General features: G+C 37.2%; 1 protein-coding gene across 5 annotated transcripts in view; it reads left to right on the top strand.

Moving 5' to 3' along the window:
- The first annotated feature begins 249 nt into the window (after positions 1–249).
- Positions 250–25,622, top strand: part of bchs (WD repeat and FYVE domain containing 3 bchs) — a 404,566-nt gene continuing 379,193 nt past the window's right edge. For 3 of the 5 annotated variants that reach the window (XM_076187467.1, XM_076187468.1, XM_076187464.1), the window contains exons 1-4: positions 272–393; positions 16,627–16,840; positions 17,015–17,088; positions 22,195–22,366. In XM_076187467.1, the coding sequence (XP_076043582.1) occupies positions 16,637–16,840; positions 17,015–17,088; positions 22,195–22,366 (450 nt within the window). In that variant the 5' untranslated portion in view covers positions 272–393; positions 16,627–16,636. The other 2 variants (XM_076187465.1, XM_076187466.1) reach the window with 2 other exon arrangements.

Here is a 25,622-nt window from a genome sequence, read left to right as displayed (position 1 = left end):
TAGTTAAGGTATATACATGCTATTTAAGTTACATTACAGAAATTGTATGAAGATAGCTTACACTATGAATTTGTTTCGTATTCTTTTTTGACATGTCATAGAATATTTATCAGAATCATAACGGTTTTACTTATCTAAGGTACGTGTATATCACGAATCTTGTTCAGCACAATGCGATATTTTTTTTTTTTGTAGAGGTTAGTAAAAATTACGTTTCCAAACTTGGCGGGCTTGCAGACGATGATCATTTGTTCCTCAAGGCGCAAGTCAAGTTGCGAACCACAACAAACATGACTACCAAGCTACGGAGTAAGGCGCAACGATCGTGACTAGTTAAAAGATGGTGTTCTCATGTGTTTCGTTTTTGTTCAGCTAAAATTGGTGACGAGTAAGGTGAGGGTTCTTTGTTATCGTAATGAGAAGTGAGATGCCAGCATGATTATCAATATGTAGAACATTGGTGTTCCTTGCTGAAATGGGCGTAGATGGGTAGTCTGATACAAGCTGGACTGTCAAATCAATCAGCTGATTTCCTTTGGCACTTTCTTTCTCCCCCATTGCACGCATACCTACACTGCCCTACACTAATGTGCAGCACGTAGAGAATAATAAGGGCATTATTGCAATGCAAAATGTACAGACTTTGATATTTATTGCCAACACCCAAGCCCTGAGGCATGGAAGGTGCAACTCGATCGTGAACGTCAACGTTGGTGAGGTTGGAATGCTTTGTTATTTTTTCAGTCTGTGGTAGGACGATGACTAATAGTGTATTTGTAGCAGATTTCGTATTAGAGTAGGTCTGTGAAATGTTTTGAAAATTATAATGTAGTGAATATTAGTGCATGAGTAGGAGGTTTTGTTTTGGTGAAGTAAAAATTAAAGTGTATTGTTCAGTATATGGTGTCAATGAATTCAGTTTTGGAATGAAGTTTGAAATTGTAATAGTCCATAAGGGTACAATTTAACAATGTTTTGTATTTGGAATGGTGTGAAACTGTGTTTGGCCAGCAGTAGTATATAATATCATAAATATGGGCATAATTATAATATAAATGATATTGAATTTTTTTTCTCTTTTTTTTTTAAAGCTGAATAAGATAATTTGGCATTAGGCAAAATATAATTGCCAAATTAATCACCAGACTGGAAAAGATTAATCATTATTATTATTTTTTTTATTAATTGCCTGACTGGAAAGTATTAGAAGAGGTATGCTTTGTGTTTTGATGTGAAATTATATCTTGTAAAGTGTTATGCCATCCAAAAGGTTCTGGTCTCTGGTGAAGAGACTACTTGTTTCTAGAATATGAGCCACCCTTCTCTTATCAAACTTGGTAGAAGCATGAGGAAATAAACTATATTCTTATCAATTTTCAAACGGTAGCTACCAGTACATGACTAGGCGAACAAAGTTAAGGAAACATATTTGTGCTTAATATTTCACTAAAAATAGATGATGATTAACGCATCCTTGCAGATACTTGAACATAAATTCAGTCCATTGTTGATGCTATTACTATGATAGCTTATGTGTTCTGAGTTATACAATACCGAAAATATAGGATCCAAAGTATGTTTTTATAATTTTTGTAGCCAATGATATGATTGTATTATAGAAAGAGCCTGAAGATAGGTTATCATAGTAATGTTTACAAAATTGCCATAACATAGAAATACATGTTCAAAGGACCATTATTGTTATGTATGTATGACACTTCCTGTACAGTCATGGTGGCTGATGGAAGAATGTCCCTAAAAATATAAAAACCTATAACTTTGCCACCAATTTGCAAGAAGTGCTAATTGTATTATAGTGACCTGTGTGCAACAGTGTTAGGCTAATTGGATGAATTGACTGCTTTGTGCCAAAGTCTGACATTATTATTTGGCTCATGATTGCCATACTTGTAATTAATGTAATTTTTTCATGAAAATATTACCCTTGCCTTTTGCCACAAACAAGTTTGTAGCTCCACTGTTTATGGGAATGAAAATGCATGGCACTTTTCCACAAGGCAAACACAACTTAGGAGGTGGGCAGACATGACAAGAGTTTCCTCTTATTTCCCCCACTAATTTTTACTAGGTAAGGAATATGAAGGACATCTATGTGAAGGTGAGGTTATGCTTGCCCAAATATCAGGAAGAATATATAAAAAATATAGTAGTCACAGGGGTGATACATGTGGTTTTTCTAATTTCTGGCTCTAATAATAAAGTAATATCTTGCAGAACAAGTTGAGTGACATATCAGTTTGAAGTAAAGATGTATTTTCCTGACTGTTTTGATGTGGTTCAAGAGTTTGTAACATTAATTTATGTTAGAAATTACTTGTTTCATAGTCTCTCAGGATCAACAGTTAATACTTTCTAGTGATGGTCCTGCAAGATTACAATGGAGAGAATAATCTCCATATAGCCCATCTTCAAAATCTGTAGACATCTTCACTTCATTCAAGAAGTGTAACCTCAAGAGGCTGGCACTTGATCTCAGGGCTAGGGTCAAGTTTTCAATATCAGCTTTGATTACTTTTTCTCATTTTTGCCCTTAGTAGAAGTGATATTATGGTAAATATTTAGTTTCAACCATGGGAGGAATATAGCAATAGAAAATTAAATATTAATTTTGTAAATTAAAATGTATCAACGTAATATGCAATGTTGTGTGCGGAAATGAAAATAAAAATACCTAGCTACAAGCTAAATATGCTAATGAACGAAGCCAGTAGCATAGGATCAGGACGCCATGTTTGTTATGGTAGATGCCGACGTCGAAAAAATGAAAGGATGATGAATTCGTCTAAGGTAAACTAAACTAAACTAACCTAACATAACCGGTAAATCTTTAGTTTCGACTATGGGAGGAATATAGCAATAGAAAATTAAATATTAATTTGTATACTCTGCAAGCTGAGAGAGTGGTTGAAAAGCCCGCCAACGTCTCACGACAACGAGGACGAGCCGGATGACATCTAATTTGCAGGTAATGATTTATTAAACACAGGTTAGTTTAGTTTAGTTTAGTTTACCTTAGAAGAATTTATCGTCCTTTCATTTCTTCGACGTCGGCATCTACCATAACAAGCATGGCGTACCATTTGTTGTACACGACTTCGTTACTTAAGAAATGTGTTTTAGCACCTTTTTTGTTTTTCATTTCCGCACACAAAATTGCATATTACGTTGATACATTTTAATTTACAAAATTAATATTTAATTTTCTATTGCTATATTCCTCCCATGGTCGAAACGAAATATTTACTGATATTTTTTTATGAAATTGAAATTTATATGTAATGCATAGAAACTGTGAAATTAGGACATGGGGAAAAAAAATAGCAAGGCCCCCTCATAAAGGTATACCTGGGTTCTTGTGAGAGGGCAGGAAGTATATATGAAGATCAAAGGTGAACTGACAACTGGTAGATGTGCTTCTCTTTCCTGCTAATTGGTGACAGAAAAAGATCAACACTAACATAAACAGTAAACTAGAATTTCTTTCAAGAAGAGATCTGAGGGCCTGCTAGTTTCAATGGAGTCTGTGAAGCTTGAGAAAAAAAAATAATCCCCCCCTCCGCCCCCTGAATCCTCATGCTTTCCCTAGAATTGATGTTAGAGGGAGACTTTTTATCTCAGAAACAAATGGATTCCTTAGCAAATGAAGGTCAGAATCGCTTGAATCATGGGATAAAAAGCAGTTGAAAAAGAAAACTGAAAACATGGCATGGATCTTTTTTTATTGAATTACTGATAACCTTCTCCAAACCTGGATAGAATTGTTTGATATTACAACGGAATCATAGATTGGATCACTTGATTGGAAAAGATTAAGGAGTGAGTCTGCAAGAGGTGAGAATATTGATAAAATAGTAGTCTGTCAACTGACAGGTAATAATACCATCAATAAATTTAATTAAAAAATACAAATGATTTATTTCTTGTTCATCATGTCTTTTGAAAACGAGTAAGAGAGTTATCAAACATTTATGCCAATTATTCAGCAGTTCATATGAGACTGATGAAACATTTTTTTTTCATGTGGGAATGAATATGCATGGCACTTATCCAATAGCAGTGCTGTAACCTACTGAGCATCATCCATGGTGAATATTTTTAGTAATTTTTGCTGGATGCTTTGTGCTTATTAGGCATGGCTGCTCAGTTTTGGTTATGGCTTTTAATGGTTATCAAAGTGAGGTGCAGTAAGTTTTTCATGAATGGAATTTCTCTGAATAAGATTCTAGAAAATATGAGATTAGATTTATCTAAATCAGGATATAATTTTGATGCTTTGATTTTTTCTCTGTAAGCTTAGAATCATTTGATTCAGTAGCCTCTGTTGTTTGCATGCAGGTTGTTAAAATGAAATTATTTTGGAATTTTTTGCCATGATTTTGGGGAAAATTTATTATATAGCTTGTTAATTTATTTATTTATTTATTTATTTATTTTTTTTTTTTTTTTTTTTTTTATTAAGTTAAATTAATTAATTAATTTATTTTTTTACTGATGACTGGTACCTGTATGAGGTGGTACTGGAAGATGGACATCAGGTAGAGTAGTCTCCCTGCCTCCCATCTTTAATTTTTTTTAACTTTCTCACTTTTATTTGGAGGCCTGACAATCAGTTTTCAGACTGGGCTCAAGATGTTTTCAGCTTATCTTCACCTATAAACAGAAAAAGATTAAATATCTAAAAGATGTTAAGAAATAAGGTTTCCATAGCGATGCATAAACTATTGGAATAGCTAAGGTGATCCCAAGACCATACAAAGCCAGTATCAGTTATACAAAAATTATTAAATTTGTAGCCTTTACCATATTTTCAGTTCATAGTATAGAGCTGGGTGTACTGGGCTAAAGACCTCTTCCAGAAAATCTTTTGTATAAGAAACACTGTAAGATAATGTATGAATTTAAATCTAGGTACAGTATAGTCACTAATATCCAGAATTCAACTGGATACATTTTGACAAAAGTAATGTTTCTCAAATGTAAAGAATGCTTGGTACTTATTTATTTTGATCTTTGAATAACAAAGTACAATCAGTGATTATTCCAAGCTCCTTAATTGCATATGGAACCTCCATATTAATACATTTAATGCAATGTGTAGTAATGTCAGGCCTCTGCAAGTCATTATTGTTTCCCACTATTTGCCATTAATTTTTTTCCTCCTTCAATTTCATCGGTTTTGGTTTTTATCAATAACCCAATATCCTGCAATATACTGTTCAGTTTACATAGTATAGTCATTGTCTGACAAATAGTACAGTATGTACAGTGTTACCTGGTGCTGTACATACTGTGGATGAAAATTAAAGCTAAGAAATACTATACACTGTATAGAGATAATGTCATTTTTTATACATTGTGCTGTGCAGAAGAAATACAGTATTGTGCTGTTATAAACTAACATGATGAAAAGGATGCATTGGTTTTTAACAATAATTATGTAATAATTTTAGCCAATGACTACATAAGCCAACATATGTACTATGGCATTGGTAAGCATGAGTTGTTTATGAAGCAAGTGCAAAGTGGAAACTGAGGGTATGTGTGTATCATAACAGTGATGATGCACACTATGACTTTGATGATGTGCTGAGGTGGGAAGTTTGAGTTGTGTACCACTCACGTTTATATAACTGGATAAGGTATCGGTTAGCCAGACAGCAATGGATGATAGATCAACCAAGTGTTTGTGTCTGGATATTTGCAGATTTGGACAGTTAATGGACTATTAGTGATGAGTGTCATGTAGTGCAAATGATGTATATGGTATATCCAGATATTGGAGGGATTAGTGTAAATAGATATTATTCTAATTTGTATTTTACCAACGCATAATCAGCAAACCTGTGCTTAAATATAGAGGACAGGGGATTATTGGTAATTCATTTTGTTGAGATGAGGATGGTAGGGGTTGGGGAGTCTGTCCAGCACCTTGATTTCCTTCCACATCTCTAGTGTGCTAATTATGGCAGAACAAAAGTGACTTAGTTTGACCATACAAGAGACTGTTAGTAACTTGTTTTACTGTTCTAGCACAGGTGGGGGAACAAATTTTTTTTGCTGGACACCACCACTGCACATGCACACTACAAGGGTGATGAATCAGTTATTAGATGCATGTCAGCTGTGCACTAGTGATCAGATAAAACCCAATGATCAACTGACAGGCTACATTTGTTTTAACAGCCAGTGCCATTAGTTTGTTTATAAACATGTACCATGTTATTCTGTTTATTATGTAGTATTTTTATATATTTGATTTTATTATTGTGCCTGCAGAGCAACCTGTTAGGGCATACATTATTAAATTTCTTGCTTCAAAACACACTCCATAAGGGGCCACTATCCAGGTAATTGAGTTCATAATGTATGATAATTAATTGGAAAATAAAGTGATATAACCCAAGTTGGAACCATATGTGAATTCTAATCTATGTATGATAATTGGAAAGTAAGAGACAAGACCCCACGAGTGTTGTTATACTTATGGGGCTCAAACTATCTCCATTTGTCATACCTTGTTTTGAATTTACACATCTCTGGAAAACTGTATTTCTTCACATCCTTCTGACATATGGTCTTTTTCAACTTGTTCCCATGACTTTGATATACTCTCCCCTATCAAATCAGAACTGTCATACTTGTCCACCCCAGCAGTGATCTCAATACTGCAATGAAGCCCTCTCTTCTTTTATTCACTAACATTGGCAGGTTTAGTACTTTTATTCATTTATTTATTTAATTTTTTTTTCTGTATGGTTTATCTGTAAGGCTGGGGATTTTGGTTTATCCTTGTTGTGTTCTCTCAGGTCTTTTAATATTTATTCAATTGTAGTATACAGGAAAGGAGCAAAGCTAATTGAGTCCTTTCTCCTACTCTTCAATTCATCATACTTAGCCCATAATTCATGTACAGTTCCAACTGTGTTTACATTCTTAATGTCATATTATCATATCTAGATTTGAAATCCTGTATTGTTCCAGCTTTGGCTCTGTCACCTTAACTTGTCTTTTTCTTTATGCAGAGACTTTACCCCTGGTGCATTTTCCAATGTAGGGTGGATTTGGGTTGGTGGGGCACTTCATTGTACAATTTTGTTGGATACTGCACTCTTTTCCTTCTAAAAAGTTCAACCATTTTATGTTGCTCTTGTAGATGTCTGTCTCAGTTTTTCATACATCTGGAGGCTATTAGATGCCTTAGTTTTGTTTGTTGCTGTCATAACTGTTCTTTCTGGTTATAGTTTCTTGTCAAATTTCTTGTATACTTATTGGGTGATGTTTGTGAGAAGTGCTAGTGGAGTGGCCCTCCTTGAATTCATGGTGGTTAGGAGAGATAGGCAGTCTTGTATTAATTCTTTTTGAGATCAGTCTTTTCATTGGTTTGGATATGATGAGTAGTAGGGAGACTGGGCTATTGTATGCCAGGAATTTTGATGGTTTGGTTTTAAGATGGGGAATATATGTGTTCTTTTCTAGATTGTTGGGATTTTATGCTCCCAGGAGTTATTGAAGATGTCAAGGCAATTTTGGGTCAAGGCGTTTTAGCTGTTTGAAATCTTGACTTGCCTTTCTGTATGTGAGTTTTTCAGATTCTTTGTTGTATTTTCTGCATCTTTGTAAGAAAAGGGAGGGGTGACATCTCTGGTTCTGTCTTGCTTTATCTTGCATATCCTTTTGGTTGCCTTGATTTTTGGAGTTGTGTTGAAACTTGCTTTGAAGTTTTGATAATTTTGTTTTTGACACTGAGATTTTTCTTGAGTTGCTTCAACATCTTCATAGGTAGGGGGAGGGGTTATTTTTTATACATATTTTTATCTTTCTATTGTTATTTATTTTTTACTCCATATTTGTTTTCCTATCTATAGTTTTTGTCTGTTTCCTATTTTCTTTATTTTTATTTGTTTTGTGATGTCTATTTTTTGAAGTTCTATGTCTTGTTTGGTGGGTTTGAGTTTCCATTTTAGTATATTTCTCTTTTATTAGGGTCACCATCTCTGGTGTGTAGTTTGGGTTTTATTTTTTTCCAATAGACTTCAAGGACATGTTTATTGGTGGTCTTCTGTATGGTGCTTGATCTTTTCTATTGTCTGCCTTGTCTAATAGTTGAAATTGAATTATAGTAAAAGCTTATAGTTATTTTCTGTTTCTTCCATGCATTTTTTGTATGTAGACATTCAAGTTCTAGGGTGATATGTGTAAGAAAATGGTCTACGGGGAGGTCATGGGTTTTCACATTTTGTGATTGTTGAGAGGGTGAGCATATTGCTATGTCCAGTGATGTTGCTTGTTGGTTGCATTGTGGAATTCTAGTGGGGGGGGTGTTTCCTGGAGCTTAGTATATTTAGGTTGGATATTTTATTTTATATATATATATATATACAGGTAGTCGTCGACTTACGACCGAGTTCGGTTCCGACAGACAGGTCGTAAGTCGATCTGGACGCAAGTCAGTCTATATATATATACAGTATATATTACCCTTTATATAATATATATATATATATATATTGTATATTTAGCATACTGAAATAATCTTAGCATCTTTGAACTATGTTGTATAGTATTTTTAACCTTTTTATAATTTCATCTGATTTTCTTTGGGAAACGTAGCCTAGGCCTAAGCATATTGAATAAAATCCCATCATCTTTGACCTATGATATTTAATACTGTATTTGTTAACCTTTGTATTATTTTACCATCAGACTTTCTTTAGGAAACGTATGCATACTGAATAAAATCTTATTATATTTGAGCTACGTTTAATATTCATTAACTTTTTATCATTTTCGTAAGGAAACGTAGCCTAGGCCTACGCATACTGAATAAAGTCCTGTCATCTTTGACCTACAAATCCTTTTTTGTTGGTTACATTAAAATCATTGTAAGGCAAAATTAGGAAAAAAATATTTCAAAACACATTCTTTTTGTTTATGTACTGTACCGAAAATATTGTTATCGACAACAGACTAGGCATAAACAAAGTTTACTGTTACATTTTATTAATCGCAAAACATAAAAATACAAAATGCTGTGCCGAACATTTTGTCATCGACAACAGACTAGGCATAAAAAAATAGTTACATTTTATTAATTGCAAAACATAAAAATACAAAATGTAAGGCAAAATTAGGATTTTTTTTATTTCAACAAAACACATTCTTTTCGTTTAAGTACTGTACCGAACATATTGTTATCGACAACAAACTAGCCTAGGCATAAAAAGTTTGTTATATTTTATTAATTGCAAAACATACAAAAATACAAAATGCAATGCAAAATTAGGAAACATTTTACTTCAAACAAAAAAAAAGGAAAGAATATTTAGCTGGCTGGGATGGTGACGCTGCTGGCAGCCTGCGAAAACTATCGTACTCGCGTCTTGCAGCGTGCGGAGTAATGTACTGCACTGCCATGCATAACATTGCAATTCTATTACTCTATTAAATGTTAGATATTGTTGCACCATCTCGTAGTTGTAAAGTCGATCAGTCGTAAGTCGACGACTACCTGTATATATGATTTCAAGAAATCTACAGCGACAATGGCGTTGTTGAGTTTATATTGGAGCTTTAATTTCTCTCGTGCAACAAGTTTCTGTGATGGTTCCAAATAGCTGAGAAGGTGTCCAAAAGACATTAGGTGCGGTTTTCCCTTTTTTAATTCTCCTATACGTATTTCGACCTTACTTGGTCATCCTCAGGGAGGGAGTAACAATAGTTGGTGATTACATGGGTTTAAATACAGGCCGTACATTGGCCGAACACTGGGAGAGGTCATTTCATGTAGCCGTGATCCGTAGCGCTGCGTACGTGGAAGTAGCAACTTCCTTGTGGATTGTGGAAAGGGGTGTTATTGTTTGTGTTATGTGCGTCTACTGCTTGGGAGTGTGGTTGTGGGCATGAGTTGTATGTTAATGGAAGGTTTCTCGATGTATATGTTCACTGCTTCGGCCATCTTAAGGCGAAGGGGGTCGTGAGCTTTGTAGATTATTTTAGTGTTTTCGTTTAGTGTTTGTCTGGTGATGGTGGTTTTGTGTTCTTTTGTCATGTGTGTTTTGATGGCGCCATTCTGGAGGTGGTATGTGAGTCTTTTGGAGAGGGTCATAGAAGTCATGCCAATGTATGAGGAGGTGCGGGGCTGACAATCACCGACAGGGCAATCAAACTTATACACGACATTGACTTCTTGTAGAGGAGGGTTGGGGGGCTGGCTGTTGTTCTTGAAATCATGTATACAACATGGCCTCCTACCAAAATATATATATATATATATATATATATATATGTATATATGTATATATATGTATATATATATATACATACAAATATGTATACTGTATGTGTGTATATATGTATATATGTATATATATATATATACATATATGTATATATATATATATATATATATATATATATGTATCATATACATATATGTATATATATATATATATATATATATATTATTCTTTGGTCATCTGTTTGTGTGTGTATCCACATTGGGTGGTGTATGTTCATGTCACCTGCCAGTATGTGATATGTTGGTGTATTAAGTAGTTTGAGTTGGGGAGTTTAGCCTTTGGGTGGGGGGGTTAATGTGAAATGTGGTGTGTAGATATTTATGATATTTGTCCACAATGGTGAAGTTGTACCATGAATATATATATAACATCATACCCTTTAATAAAACAGAAGAAACTGAAGTCACTAACAGACAACACAGCAGAAATAATTATACTCCAAACACAAATAGAGAAAGCAGATAATCAAATTATTGCCCCAGGTCTCTTTCAGGAGGCCCACAGCTCCCATGTAACCAGCAATAGGCACTGAATTTACCTATAAATCACTCAAAGAAGAAATGTTGTGTTGTTGTTTGGGTATAGTCAGGATGGGTCAGTATAAGATAAGGTGTTTAGTATCCTGTATGTGATGGTTACCGGTACATCTGGAGCAGTTTGTTTCAATAGCCAGACCTATTTTATGCTGAATGCAAGTATACTAGAATAATTCTTTTTTTTCTTTATAGGAATTTTTCTGTGGGGTTGTCTTGGAGGGGTTCGATAGAGTAGGGACTTAGGTGGTTGGTCTTCAAGAGTTTTTGTGATCTGAGTGTGAATTTTTTCTTTTTTTTTTTAGTATGTGTGTGGGTGCATTGTGTTGTACAGGTGGTAGATTATTGTAAAGGTATAAATAGTATGCTACTGGTGTAGTTTTATGTTGTATTCAATTGGTTGTGCTTGTGTGATGTGTTGAGATAGAATAAGGGTGAGAGCCCTTTCACAGAACTGTGCACTGATCATTTTTGTGTGTTGTTCAATGAGGAGGATTTTGGTTTTTGTGTGTAGGTGTTGTTTTGGGGTGGTTTGGTGCATCCTGTTATTATTGTCAGTAGTTTATTTTGCAGGATGTTACAAAAGAATCTACTATTACTTCAATTTTCATTATGTGGAAAATCCACAGATCCACAGTGGCTGGCATCAGTCCTTAGAACCTCCCACAGATCTTTCTTTGGACTGTTGTCTGTGTTAAAATATTGTATTTACCTTGTTGTATTATATGGGAAGGGAGCTATGCTCATGGTGACCTGTCTTTGTATCTTTCAGCATCAAGATTTTTCTCTTAAAATCTTGAATGATGTTTGCACACAGTTTCCTTATATAATTTATTCCAGGTATCCACCACACAGAGGGAGTAATTGGTGAGGAACAGTGTGGATTTAGGACGGGTAGAGGTTGTGTAGATCAGGTCTTTGTGGTAAGACAGATATATGAGAAAGCTATAGGAAAGGGGAAGGATATTTTTTTGGCTTTTATGGATCTGGAAAAGGCTTATGATAGGGTAGACAGAAAGGCACTGTGGGAGGTTATGCAGATATACAGGATAGGAGGAAAGCTTCTAGGAGCTGTCAAGAGTTTTTATGAGAGTAGTAGAACTTGTGTCAGGATTAGAAATGGAGAGAGTGAGTGGAGGAAGTGGATAGTTTTAGATACTTGGGTGCAAATGTGGCAGGAAAAGGTGGAGTGAAGGTGGAGGTAGAATGTAGATTGAGAAAAGCGAGTAAATGCCTTGGTGGATTAAAGAGTGTAATGAGGAATAGACATTTGGGAATGGATGCTAAGAGGAGACTGTATGAAGGAGTGATTGTGCCAACAGCACTGTATGGGGCAGAAACATGGAACATAAGAGAAGAAGAGAGAAGGAGTTTGAATGTGTTTGAGATGAGGTGTCTGAGAAGTATGATGGGGGTTACTAGGCTAGATAGAGTGAGAAATGAGGAGGTGAGGAGGAGAACGGGGGTGGAAAGGGAGTTGGGAGATATGGTTTATGAAAGAGTATTAGGGTGGTTTGGACACATGGAAAGAATGAGTGAAGAAAGACTAGTAAAAGAGGTATGGAAGGCAGATGTGGAGGGAGTGAACATGAGGGGACGTCTTAGGATGGTGTGAAGGGGGCTTTGGGGAAGAGGGGAATGTCTGTTGAGGAAGGACGGGAGAGGACAGAAGACAGGGGTGAATGGAGAATGGTTGTATATGGATGATGTTGTGATGCATGAGGTGGAATGGGTGGGGGGATGGGGGGTGAGGTAGTATGTGTGAGCAAAATTTGACGCAGCCCGAAGGGATTTCTCCCCGTCTTCTCCTTTTGTGCAAAGTGGGACGGAGATGGGGGAGTCGCCGATTTGATGAAGCGGCCTTGCTGTGGATGTGCTGTGTCTTGCGACACTGCTTCTGACCCAGGGCAGTGGACAGGGGGCAGGGATGACCCGTCATCCAGGAGGTGCTAAGATAAGAGGGAGGGTGGAGGGGTGTGGAGTGTATTCAGGGATAGAATGGGTGGGAATGATTTTATGCCTTTTCCTTTTTGGCTACCTCCCTTGTAAGGGGGAAAAAGCCTTGGTATATGTAAGTATCCACCACTCTATGTGGGAAGCTATTTTTTTTTTCAGATCTTTTCTATAGTTATCCTTCTATAGTCCTCTCATTTTTCCATACTCCCGTTTTAATAAATCATCTCTATCTAGGATTTCCATTACTTTCATGATTCTATGAATAGTCAGTAGATCTCTTTCTCTTCTTTGTTCCAGAGTTGGTAGTTCCAATTTGGATACTCTTTGTTCGTGTGTTAATTTGGAGAGAGTTGGTGCCAACTTTGTGATTGTTCTCTGTATTCTTTTTAATTTCTTTATATTCTTTTTAGTACTGGGTGTCCATGGTGTTGCTGTGTACTCCAGTTTTGGTCTTATTTGTGTAACTAATATTTTTTTAATCATTTCCTCATCCAAATAGTGAAATGCTACTTTCATTGACCTTAATAGGTTGAAGGTTTTTCTATTTTATTGATATGTTTGTCCGGTGTCATGTCTTTACTGATTATTACTCCAAGGTCTCTTTCTGAGTTCACTTCTTTGACTTTTTCACCAATTTTATAATTTCGTGATATTCTATTTTTACTTTTTCCAAACTCCATTATACTAAACTTCTTGATATTGAAATTTACTTCCCTCTTTTGAGTCCATTTCCAGATTTTGTCCAGGTCTGATTGTAATGATTCACAATCCTCCTCTGTGGTAGGGACAGGAGAGGAGTTGCCAGTTGTCAGCTCTCCAGTGTGTGAAAGTGTAAGAAATACAGTTGAAGCTGATAAAAAGATCTTGGGGCCAGTCCAGAGACTGAGTGTCAGCCCCTGAGGGTACCTCCTGATAAAGGTGAAGGGAGTTGATGGGTTTTGAATATGGGTAGCTTTGCTATCCATCTTGCAGGACCACCACACACTCAGGTCTCTTAATCCAACATTCACCAACCACTGCTTGTGCAGACGTTTGGGTCCAGAGCATAAACCCTTTTTGGGCATTGGTAGTATTTTATGTCTGGGGACAATTTTGGAAGTAGGATTATGTCCTGGGCACAAATGTCCTCACAAGTGGCAGTTGGCGAGTGTTGGATTAAGAGATCCAGCTTTATGTTCTGGGTCCAAACATCTGCACAAGTGGCAGTTGGTGAGTGTTGCATTAAGATACCTAGATGTACCTGTCATTGGTTCCTTTTACAAGAGAATCTGGATAGAGTATACGAGTGGAACTGGGAGTGGGAAATGAATTTCAATGTGAAGAAATACAAGAAACTGGAATTGGTGTAAGATAACTGTTATGAAAGATGTTGGCATACTTGACAAAAAAGACCATGAGTTGGAAATAAAAATGATTAAACATTTAAAGGATGTTAAGAAGTTAATTTTTCTGTATAAGATTATTGATTCATAGAAGAGTATAGATGAAGGAATAGTAATCAAATAACATGGAACATTTTTAGGTCAGAATTGATGATTATTAATGCTGAGAAGGGACTGTACAAGTATAGATCTATTCCTGTATACTACAAGTAGTTAAGTACTATAAAGTAAATATATATGCACTTGGATCACAAAACAAATACCACCAAAAAGTGCATAATAGACTGCCCATACATAAATCCAACAGAGAAACAATTCCCAAAACAAGTAAGAATTGTGTGGGGATGCCTACATTTATGTCACCACCCCATGTTGAAATGATCATCTTCATATGGGAGCATGCACCCTTGTTTTTACCTAGTTGTATTATACAGGAAGGGGAGCTATGCTCATAGTGACCTGTCTTTGTATCTTGCAACATCTAGTTTGTTCTTAAATTCTTGCATGGTGTTTGCACACACTTGTTATGTCCAGTTTGTTCCAGACATCCACCACTCTGTGTGGAAAACTGTTTTTTTTTCTCAGGTCTCTTCTATAACTATTCTTTTTGAGTTTCTTTTCATGTCCCCTTGTTTTTCTTTTATCTCACTTAAATAAGTCTTTTCTGTTAAGGACTTCCATACCTTTCATGATTCTGTAAATGGCCAATAGATTGCCTCTTTCTCTTCTTTGCTCCACTTAACATGCTGCAACCCAGTGCAGCCTCTCTGCTCATCCTAAACTGCTTTTTGGGAGGACTGGTTGACTTGCTTTAGCCATGAATTTTGTGGTTACCTCTTTGTCTTCTCCATCAAGGGTAGTCTTTTGTAGAGACAACCTTGTAAGAGGGATCAACACAAGGGAAGCATCCTACTTGCCCATATAGCTGGTGACAGACTTTTATTGAGTCTTGTGGAACAGTCATTGGTTTGATACAAAATCATACCAGCTACATCTTGTAATTCTATGAAGGTACTTGATTTTGAAGATGTTGGGATGTCCATTACAGTTAGGTAAATTAAGTAGATACAGCTATAGAGCAAGACAAGGATCACATGTATCAAGATGATTTGAATGTTGCATAAATATTAACAACACCATATACATTGGTTGAATGAGTCCATAATGCCACGTGCAATACCAATCCTTCAAAGTACTTTCTGATATGACCCATCATTGTTATGTATTCTACTGTCAAGATCTATGAAGTTCTCCAGATCTTTATATCCTTGGCACATGCATGAACAGACTGTACTGTATCATTCAGTAAGAATCATAATACCTGGACCTTCGTCTTGGTTCAGGAGTCCCAGCAGTCTCGCCTCCTTCTGTATTGACTTGAATGCTGCAGTTAAGACCTCCACTAACTTTGGAAGAAGTACAGCATCATTAGTAATGATAAGTTCAATGGCCTTAGTGTTGCCAGTAGATTCTGAGCAATGATATTGATGGGCAAGAGGCACACACTTACTCCACATATCACAGGATTCTGAGGGTGTTGTAGGCTAGATGGTCAGTTATCCTTGCAGGACTCCCATGGAACTACAGAAGATCCCAGAGCATCTCATGATGCACAAAATCAAATACTTTCTTGAGGTCAACATAGGTTGTAAATAACCTTTGTAGAACTTGTACGGGCAATTTATAAGAATGCAAAGTGCTAAGATCCTCTTAGTTGTTGACTTACTGGGTGTGAGCTTTGACTGCTCAGGCCACTGAAACATTTACAGCTGGAAATAAGCCCAAGTCAGCAACAGATGGGTGAGCATTTTGACTTATAGTAGTGTAATAACAGTACATAATCAGCCTAGCAATGGACTCCAATTGCCATATACAACCACCATGTAGAAGACACAGAGCACTTTATATTATGCTGTCCTACATGTTTTCCTTACAGACAGCAACAAAATCTTTTCACAAAATGACTTGCACTGAACCAGTAGCAATGGCTGGTTTACTAGGGTGTGCAGGTCTATGCATGAGAAAACTGGAGCAATGGATAGATTGATTATGGTTGTTAAAATCTCCAAAAGGATTGACTTGTTTCCTGGATGGTGAATTTTGGGACACTTAGAATGATTTGGTGGTGGTTTATATACTGATGCTCAATGTCCACTTGAGGGATCTCTAACCTATTATCTGAGAAGTCTGCTGTTCTGGATGTAAAGATATGGAGTGCTCCTTAGACCCAACACATCCTTTGGTACTGTACACAGTTACATTGATCCATCTTGCTGATTGATTGCTTGTCAGTGCAGCATGGATAAAAAGTGGGTATGTGTAATAACTAGGACAGTCAACACAAGATGTGTATGTATGGTTATATTTTTCATTCTCATATATGTACAGAATGTATATGTCATTTCCTTACTTTTACATGAAGATTGTTTTTTCCAGAATCCTGAAGATGAATATTATGCGCAAATGGTGGGGTTTGGGAGGGAGATTGGGGGCAAGTGGAGATACAGATACCCCACAGGCTGCCCAGCACCTTGCCCTTGGACTTATGCATCTAAAAAAGCTCTTCAGTGAATACACATATCCACCACATCCTCTGTCAGACACAGAAAAAGAAGATAAGCTTTATAATATGCTTCCTCTTTTCTGCAAGGTGAGATATGAATTTTTCATTCATTGACAGTAGTATTTGGAAAACAGTAAGTGCTTTTTGTCTGCATTGCAATCACTTGTATGTAATAGATTGGCTAGAAATGTGTAACACAAGTAATGAGAATAATTCAGACTAGTTATGTGGAGTGTTGAAGAAATAAAATTGCCTTTACAGGTGTTTGGTTCAAGCTCTACCAGTGATCTACAAGAAAAATTTGGTGATGTTCTTACTTTTACACAGCATGTAAGGTAAGAAATTTAAATTTATTTTATGTGAATTTTTAAATGATTTGTGTGTACATTTCAAAAGTTTTACTCGAGTGTTTTCATAGGAGATGAAATAGGAAATATATAGATGAACTTGTTAGGGAAATCAATCTTTCTGTGAAGTAATGTAATCAGATATATCTTGTGGTGGTTATTGACTATATAATTATAAGCAGTCATTAGTTTAGGGAATTTGGAGGCATTCCTACAGAGCAGAGCTATGCAGTGTTTGTCATGTCAGAGACAAATTTCTACTCAGAGGAATGCTGAGCCACTTGTTTTACTTAAACTGTCCTCCTTTTATGCTGTCCCTCTTGAATTTATCCTTTACTATTCCAAAGTCTCCCCCTCTTCATTTCCTTATGCTCATGTGGTGGCTGAAATGTGTTCCTATACAAGTTGCAGAAGGGACAGAGTGATTGCCCCTTGTCTGCAGTGAATAGTAAAAGGCAGAAGAAGGCCTGAGAGGAAGATTTGATAATAACTTTGATAATCAGGGCTTTGAATATGCATGGGGATGAGAACAAAAATAAGGACATTGGTAGTATGTTTGTGAGATGGAAATGGACATATTAGCTTTGAGTGAAACTAAACTGAAAGGAAAAAGTGTGTGGTTTAGGAGTGTAGTAAATAGGCTGTCAAGAATGGAGAGGAGTGGCTTTGGTGATGGGTGATGAGATGTGGTAATGTGTGGTTAAATGGAAAAGTCATTGATGATCATGTTTTCCCACATTAGAATAGGTTGGGAGTTATGGTTGGATTTGAGTGTTTCTGACTCTGGTAGTGAGAAAAGGAAGGAGGAAAGAAAATATTTTGGAACCAATTGAATGAATATGGAACATTTTTGGAAAGATAATTAATGTAGTGCTGTTGGGGATCTAAATGCTAGAATAGGAGATTAAGCAGCGGATAGAGTACATACATATACCAAAAGCTCTTTTCTTTCCCCCTAATAAGGGAGGTAGCCAAAAAACAGAGGCATTAAATCCACTCCCACCAATTCCATCCCCACATATTCAGCTCCCATTCACCCTACTCCCTCTTATCTTGGTACCTCCTGGATGACAGGTCATCCCTGCATCCCGCTCACTGCTCTGGGTCTGAAGCGGTGTCACAAGACACAGCACATCCACAGCAAGGCTGCTTCATTAAATCGGCGGTTCCCCTCGCCATCCCATCATGACTAATAGGGAAATATGGGGTGCCAGGAATGAATTAACCTCTTCACTCCGGGGCACATCGCACGTCTGGCAGCATTAGCTGCCCAATGTGCGATGTTGCGTCATAATAATCGCATTATAGAAAATAAAGTCAGTGCTCAATTGTTCGTTCTCTTTCACCCATGTATTTTGATAACCATAGAAAATTTATGAAACCAGTTTAGAGAGAATGGAGATTATGTAGGTACGACTACAATAAATATAATCAAGATGCCGACGTCGGCATCATCGAGTACCCACTTGCTCCTCATGCCGCCTACGTAGGCGTCACCGTATGGAAGTGGTTAAAGTAGTGAGAAAATGTCGGAGAAGTGTAATAAAGAGAACTAATGATATCAAATAGTGTTCAAAAAGTGGTGCACATAGATATATATGTGACAAGGTGGTTGATGGGCTTCACCTAACCCTGTCCACTACTGCTGCTTTCCTAGGAGATACTTCTGCTGTCCCAAAAGTATCAAAAGTATCAGATAGTGCTGCTGTTGTCAGTATGAGACAGGAGATTCAAGGTCAGCTGCATACTGCTGACTTTTCACTGCGTACCCATGATGCGCCATGCTTTGTTGTGAAGCTCTCGCCAATACAACTTGATGCTGCATACAAATTATGTGGCAATGATCTGATTGTGGAGGGGAATAATGATATGTTCAGTGCTGCCACCAGTAATTCCTGTCCCAGGTGTGGGTAGTATTCTGCTACCATTAATTCAATTATAATCATCCCTAATCCAAATATATCAAAGTTATTATTATAATTTTTTTTTCTTTTTTGTATTTTGTCTTCTCTTGTCTTTGGAACAAGAAAGACAGGGGGAAATAGAAGAATGGGTAGTGAATGGTGGGATGAGGAAACAAAGAAGGTTGTAGAAGAGAAGAAGCGAGCTTTCACAGATTGGTTACAAAATAGGATGAGGGAGTCATATGAGAGGTACAAAGAAAAGAAAAGAGAAGTAAAGCAAAAGGTAAAGGTTGCAAAGAGGAGAGCAGATGTGAAATGGGGTAAGAGTATGACAGAAAATTTTGAAAGTGATAAGAAGATGTTTTGGAAAAAAATTAAGAGAGGAAGAGAAGGCGAATCAAGTAGAGAAGAAAAGGTAAAAGGTGCAGATGGAGAGATGATAATGGAAGAGAAGGCAGTAAAGGGAAGATGGGCAGAATATTTTAGGGAGTTGCTAAATGTGAAGGAGGATAGGGAGGGAAAGATAGCTGCAGTGGGAAATGCGAAGAAAATGAGAGTGATGAGTGAGGAGAATGGAGGAGAAATAAGGAAGGATGAGGTGAAGGCAGTTGTTAAGATGATGAAAGCAGGTAAGGCACCTGGTCTGGATGGATGCCATGCAGAATGTCTGAAAAAGGGAGGTACAGTGGTGGTGGACTGGTTGGTGAGGGTATTTAATGTTTGCTGGAGAGAGGGTAGAGTGCCGGAGGACTGGAGGAGTGCCTGTATAGTTCCTCTTTACAAGGGAAAAGGGGACAAGTGTGAATGTAGTAGTTTCAGAGAGATTAGCTTGTTAAGTGTAGTTGGGAAGGCTTATGGGAAGATCTTGATTGAGAGGATTAGGAGAGGAACAGAAGGAGTAATTGGTGAGGAACAGTGTGGATTTAGGACAGGTAGAGGTTGTGTAGATCAGATCTTTGTGGTAAGACAGATATGTGAGAAAGCTATAGGAAAGGGGAAGGATGTTTTTTTGGCTTTTATGGATCTGGAAAAGGCTTATGATAGGGTAGACAGAAAGGCACTGTGGGAGGTTATGCAGATATACGGGATAGGAGGAAAGCTTCTAGGAGCTGTCAAGAGTTTTTATAAGAGTAGTAGAGCTTGTGTCAGGATTAGAAATGGAGAGAGTGAGTGGTTCGAGGTAAAGGTGGGACTTCGTCAAGGATGCGTTATGTCGCCCTGGCTGTTCAACTTATAGATGGATGTGGTAGTGCTTGAGGTAAATGCAAGGGTAGTGGGCAAGGGATTAGAGATGGTTAAAGAAAATGGAGAAAAATGGGAGGTAAGCTAGCTGTTGTTTGCGGACGACACTGCGCTTGTGGCAGGATTGGAGGAGGGATTGAGGAAGTTGGTGGCAGAGTTTGGGAGAGTATGTGATAGAAGAAAGCTAAAGATAAATGTGGGTAAAAGTAAGGTGATGAGATGTACAAGGGGTGAAAGTGGCAGTAGACTGGAAGTGAGCATTAAGGGAGAGCAACTGGAGGAAGTGGATAGTTTTAGATACGTGGGTGCAAATGTGGCAGGAAAAGGTGGTGTGAAAGTGGAGGTAGAATGTAGATTGAGAGAAGCGAGTAAATGCCTTGGTGGATTAAAGAGTGTAATGAGGAATAGACATTTGGGAATGGATGCTAAGAGGAGACTATATGAAAGAGTGATTGTGCCAACAGCACTGTATGGGGCAGAAACATGGAACATAAGAGAAGAAGAGAGAAGGAGTTTGAATGTGTCTGAGAAGTATGATGGGGGTTACTAGGCTAGATAGAGTGAGAAATGAAGAGGTGAGGAGGAGAACAGGGGTGGAAAAGGAGTTGGGAGATAGGGTTGATGAAAGAATATTGGGATGGTTTGGACACATGGAAAGAATGAGTGAAGAAAGACTAGTAAAAGAGGTATGGAAGGCAGATGTGGAGGGAGTGAACATGAGGGGGCATCCTAGGATGAGGTGGATGGATGGGGTGAAGGGGGCTTTGGGGAAGAGGGGAATGTCTGTTGAGGAAGGAGGGGTGAATGGAGAATGGTTGTATATGGATGATGTTGTGATTGCATGAGGTGGAATGGGCGGGGGGGTGGGAATGAGGTAGTATGTGTGAGCAAAATTTGACGCAGCCTGAAGGGATTTCTCCCTGTCCTCTCCTTTTGTGCAGTGGGGGGACGGAGAGGGGGGTCGCTGATTTAATGAAGCGGCCTTGCTGTGGATGTGCTGTGTCTTGCGACACTGCTTCTGACCCAGGGCAGTGGACAAGGGATGACCCGTCATCCAGGAGGTGCTCAGATAAGAGGGAGGGTGGAGGGGTGTGGAGTGTATTCAGGTATGGAATGGGTGGAAATGATTTTATGCCTTTCCCTTTTTGGCTACCTCCCTTGTAAGGGGGAAAAAACCTTGGTATATGTATATGTATGTATTTTGTAAAATGCCTGTATATTTCACTTGGAGAATAATAAATCCTTAAGTTTTGGATGAGGTATAAAAACAGGCTTGCTGAAAGATGAATGGACAGTGAAGATTCTACTTGCTTGTTTTTAGTTCTAAGAAAAAAATCAAATTCAAAATGGGAGAGAATTTTTGGATCATAAATTTTGTGATTTGAAGAATTTTTTGTGTAGCATACATACATATACCAAAGGCTTTCTCCCCCGTACAATGGAGGTAGCCAAAAAAACAAAGGCATAAAAACCATTCCCACCCATTCCATCCCCAATACACTCCACTCCCCTCCACCCTCTACCCCTCCTCTTATCTTGGCACCTCCTGAATGATGGGTCATCCCTGTATCTTGTCCACTGCCCTGGGTCAAAAGCAGTGTCGCAAGACACAGCAATGGGGAAATATAAAAAAACTAAGTGCAGTTTATTTTCATAAGTAAAAATACCTACTCTTATTTTAAGTATTCTGTGTATTTTATACCTTTTCTACAAAAAGTAATCAAGTGTTCATATTCAGACTTGCAAATCTTGTTCCATATTTAATTTCATGAAAATAAAGTCAGACAAATTGAGTTCATATGAAAGCGCCCTCCTAAGTACATGCCAACAAGTCTCCTTGAAAATTAAGCCCATCTCTGGTGATGCCCCCTTACCTATATAGAATGGTATGGCATTAGCCAGAACAATTACATATAATCTGATTATGTATTTTTTTTTCATTTATCAGCAAACTTATGGTGACAGAAATAAGGCGAAGAGCATCAAACCAATCCACAGAAGCAGCATCTTGTGCAATTGTCAGGTTCCTAGAGATTGAAAGCTGTGAAGAGAACAGCAATGGTTGGATGCTTCTCACCACTCTCAATCTTCTTGCTGCTGGAACTCCTCAGCTGATTGAGGTATTTTTTAACATAATTGTTCTATATGTTTTGATTGTATTTTCTTAAAGTGATTAGATTAAGAATAGAATTAACTGTATATTTCAACCACTCCCTGTGGTCCTCTTCAGCAGATAGTTATGTAGTTGATACAAAGGGATACAAAAGGAACATGAGAAGGTGGCTCAAGTAACTGCTTTGGTAACGATTGCTGTCTTCCAGGCCATCTACATTGGGTAAAAGTTTTTTAATTGTTAATGTTATTAAACAATCTGATGACCATTGTCCTTTTGATATATTATAATTTGGATAATCAAAAGGACAATGGTCATAAGATTGTTTAACAACATTAGCAATTAAAAAACTTTTACCCAATGTAGATGGCCTGGAAGACAGCAATCGTTACCAAGGCAGAGTTACTTGAGCCACCTTCTCATATTCCCTTTGTATCCCTTTGTATAGACTATTTATAACTCTTACTTGTATACCATGTAACTATCTGCTGAAGAGAACCACAGACAGTGGTCAAAATATACAGTTAATTTTATTCTTCATCTGTTTGCTTTCTCCGACAGTGGGATTTTTTCATCTTACCTATGTGTCATGACATAGTCCCTCTCTGATCTAATATTGTGTTGTAGTTATAACAATTTGGATAAAGGGGTACATGCATTTGTAGAATATGCTTTGAATTTGTATGTTAACAATGAGATTTTTGTGCGCTTATGTTTTTTGCTCAATATTTTCCTCCAATGAAAACTCGAGGCATTAGAGGCATGGGAGGATTCAAACTGAACCCTAGTAATTGGGCCATTTAATATGCTTGGTTGTGGTACAGAAGAGAGTAACAGGGAAGAAATTGGCAATATGTTTATGAAAAGGAAGATGGATGTGTTAGCATTGAGTAAAACTAAGTTGAAAGGGAGGGGTGAATTGGAGTTTGGGAATGTGATGGAGATAGTGATGGAGTGATAAGTATGCAAGGGAGGGAAGGAGTGGGTCAGCTAGTAAGTGTTGATATAGGAGTGTGTTAAGAAGTAGAGGGAAGTGTCTTTTTAGAGAGTGTGGAGTGTGGGCGAAGGTGATATTGAGATGGGAGGTAGGTGCTTTTGTAAGTGGATATGGTCTTAATGAGAAAAATGAAAAGAAAAAAAACATGCTATTGGATAAATTTAGATGAGTATTTAAAATAGTTTTGGAAGGAATGCAAATGTAATGATTTTGGGGGATTTCAATACTAGAGTAGATGAGCTGAAAGATGAAGTAGTAGGAAAGTTTGGAGTGTGAGGTAAGACGAAGTGGAGAGATGTTAGAAAGGGAGTTGATGATAGTGAAGAGTGTTAAAGAAGAGACAAGCATATGCATGATGGTGGATGGTGGAAGGGAGCCTTAAAATATTCTAGTTACAATACTTCCAGTGATAGAAAATTATGATAGGCTAGCTGTGATATGGTAAAATGTGTGAATAATCGTTTTATTGATAACAAATTTAGGTACCCTAAGAAATAAATTTTCACGTAATTTTTTTTTTCCCTTCGGGACCAACTTATGTGTCTCTATATTACTGTTCCTATAACATATGGTCATTATCTACCTTACTGAGTATTACTGTCATACAAAAGAATGACTTGTATTTTTATTATTTTTTTTAATTCCCCAAAATTTTCATTTTTCAGAAAAAAATATTCATAATAAATATATGAATTATCTCAGAAAGCTAATATTGATATATTTGGATTGGGAATGGTGTCCATAACATCAGAATATTATGCAAAAGAAGGAAATAGACACTTCATATATTATGGGTAAAATGCAATTTTTCGGAAACATAAATCCTCCCAGCATTGGGCAGCCAAAGGGTTAATGGACTATGTAGTGGTACCTAAAGGGAGTATTGGAAGAGTTCTGGATGTAAATGTTTTTAGGTCATTATCGTCTAGAAGGGAAATTAAGGGAGGAGGAAAATGGAGAGAGGTAAACTGGTGAGGGTAAACAAATTGAATGAGAAGTGTAAAGAGATTACCAGGAGAAGCTGAGAGAAGTATGGGATGTAGTTAGAGATGGGGGGAAAATAGGAGTAGAAAAATGTGTTGCAAGACATTACATATATGTATATGTCTTTATACTTACCCTTGAGTTATGAATTATTCAGTCCACACTTGTGCATACATACTTGTGTGCTCATGGTGCAAAGTGGTAGATGGTGGTAGATTCCAATGGATGCCTATTGTGAATCAGAGAAGTCTGTGGGGTTGAAATGTGATGCATCAATGGGTTCCTGTGCCATGGGCACATCGGAAGTTGTGGTACAAACTTGAGAAGCAGGGAATTGGTCATCCATGACTTTGATGCATGAGGGATATACAGTCACTATCCGAGTTACGATGTATGCGAGTTATGACCACCCATACTTACGACCACGTCTAGCAGATCCCTATTATAAGTTTACTGTATATGTCTGGCAGCACAGCTCGATAACAATTGGCAATCTTATAAAAAGCCAAAATAAAAGTAGGGAAAATGTTCGTCAAGCAGGTGTTTACCATGTGCCATGTTTAGGTTGTAAAAATATTTACATTGGTGAAAGTTTCTATGGTGTTCATAAAAGAATATTGGAACATAAATATGATATGAAAACTTACAATATGAATAATGCCATTGTTAGACATAGATACGATACAGGCCACAATGCTGACTGGAATAATTCTAAGATTATTAAATATGAAAACCATACTATGAAACTTAGATGATTTGAATCTGCTTTTATATCTGTCATTGATAATATAAATCAAAACAATGGATTTTCTACAATAAACCTTTAGCAATTTTGATAAAGTAACAAGCAATTTACGCAAATTGTGTTTCCATCCGTTTCATGTTCTTTTTTCCCTGCAAGCTTGGGTTATATAAGGAGTCAGATGTTTGTCCACTGCAGTATGTTATTTCTGAAGAAGCCCTGCTGGGCAAAATGTTAAATAGATTAGATCCCATACTCTGCATTTGGCTTCTCTCCTACAGTGCTGTTGCAGTCGTTGCTGCTTTTACTCAGTGCTATATACGAAGATAGATGTACTGTACCTATATCTCACACTTAAAATGGATGAGAAAGATAGATCTTAACCCCTTCAATACGGGCCAAAATCTCGCGGGCAGCATTAGCTGCCAGACGTGCGATGTTGTGTCATAATACTCGCATTATAAAAAATAAAGTTACCGCTGTATTGCTCGTTCTCTTTCACCCGTGAATTTTGATAACCATAGAAAATATGATGAAGCC

This window comes from Oratosquilla oratoria, chromosome 6 (assembly GCF_046742065.1).
Source record: "Oratosquilla oratoria isolate Oo_2021 chromosome 6, ASM4674206v1, whole genome shotgun sequence".
Taxonomy (NCBI): domain Eukaryota; kingdom Metazoa; phylum Arthropoda; class Malacostraca; order Stomatopoda; family Squillidae; genus Oratosquilla; species Oratosquilla oratoria.
This window is presented reverse-complemented; position numbering and strand designations above follow the sequence as displayed.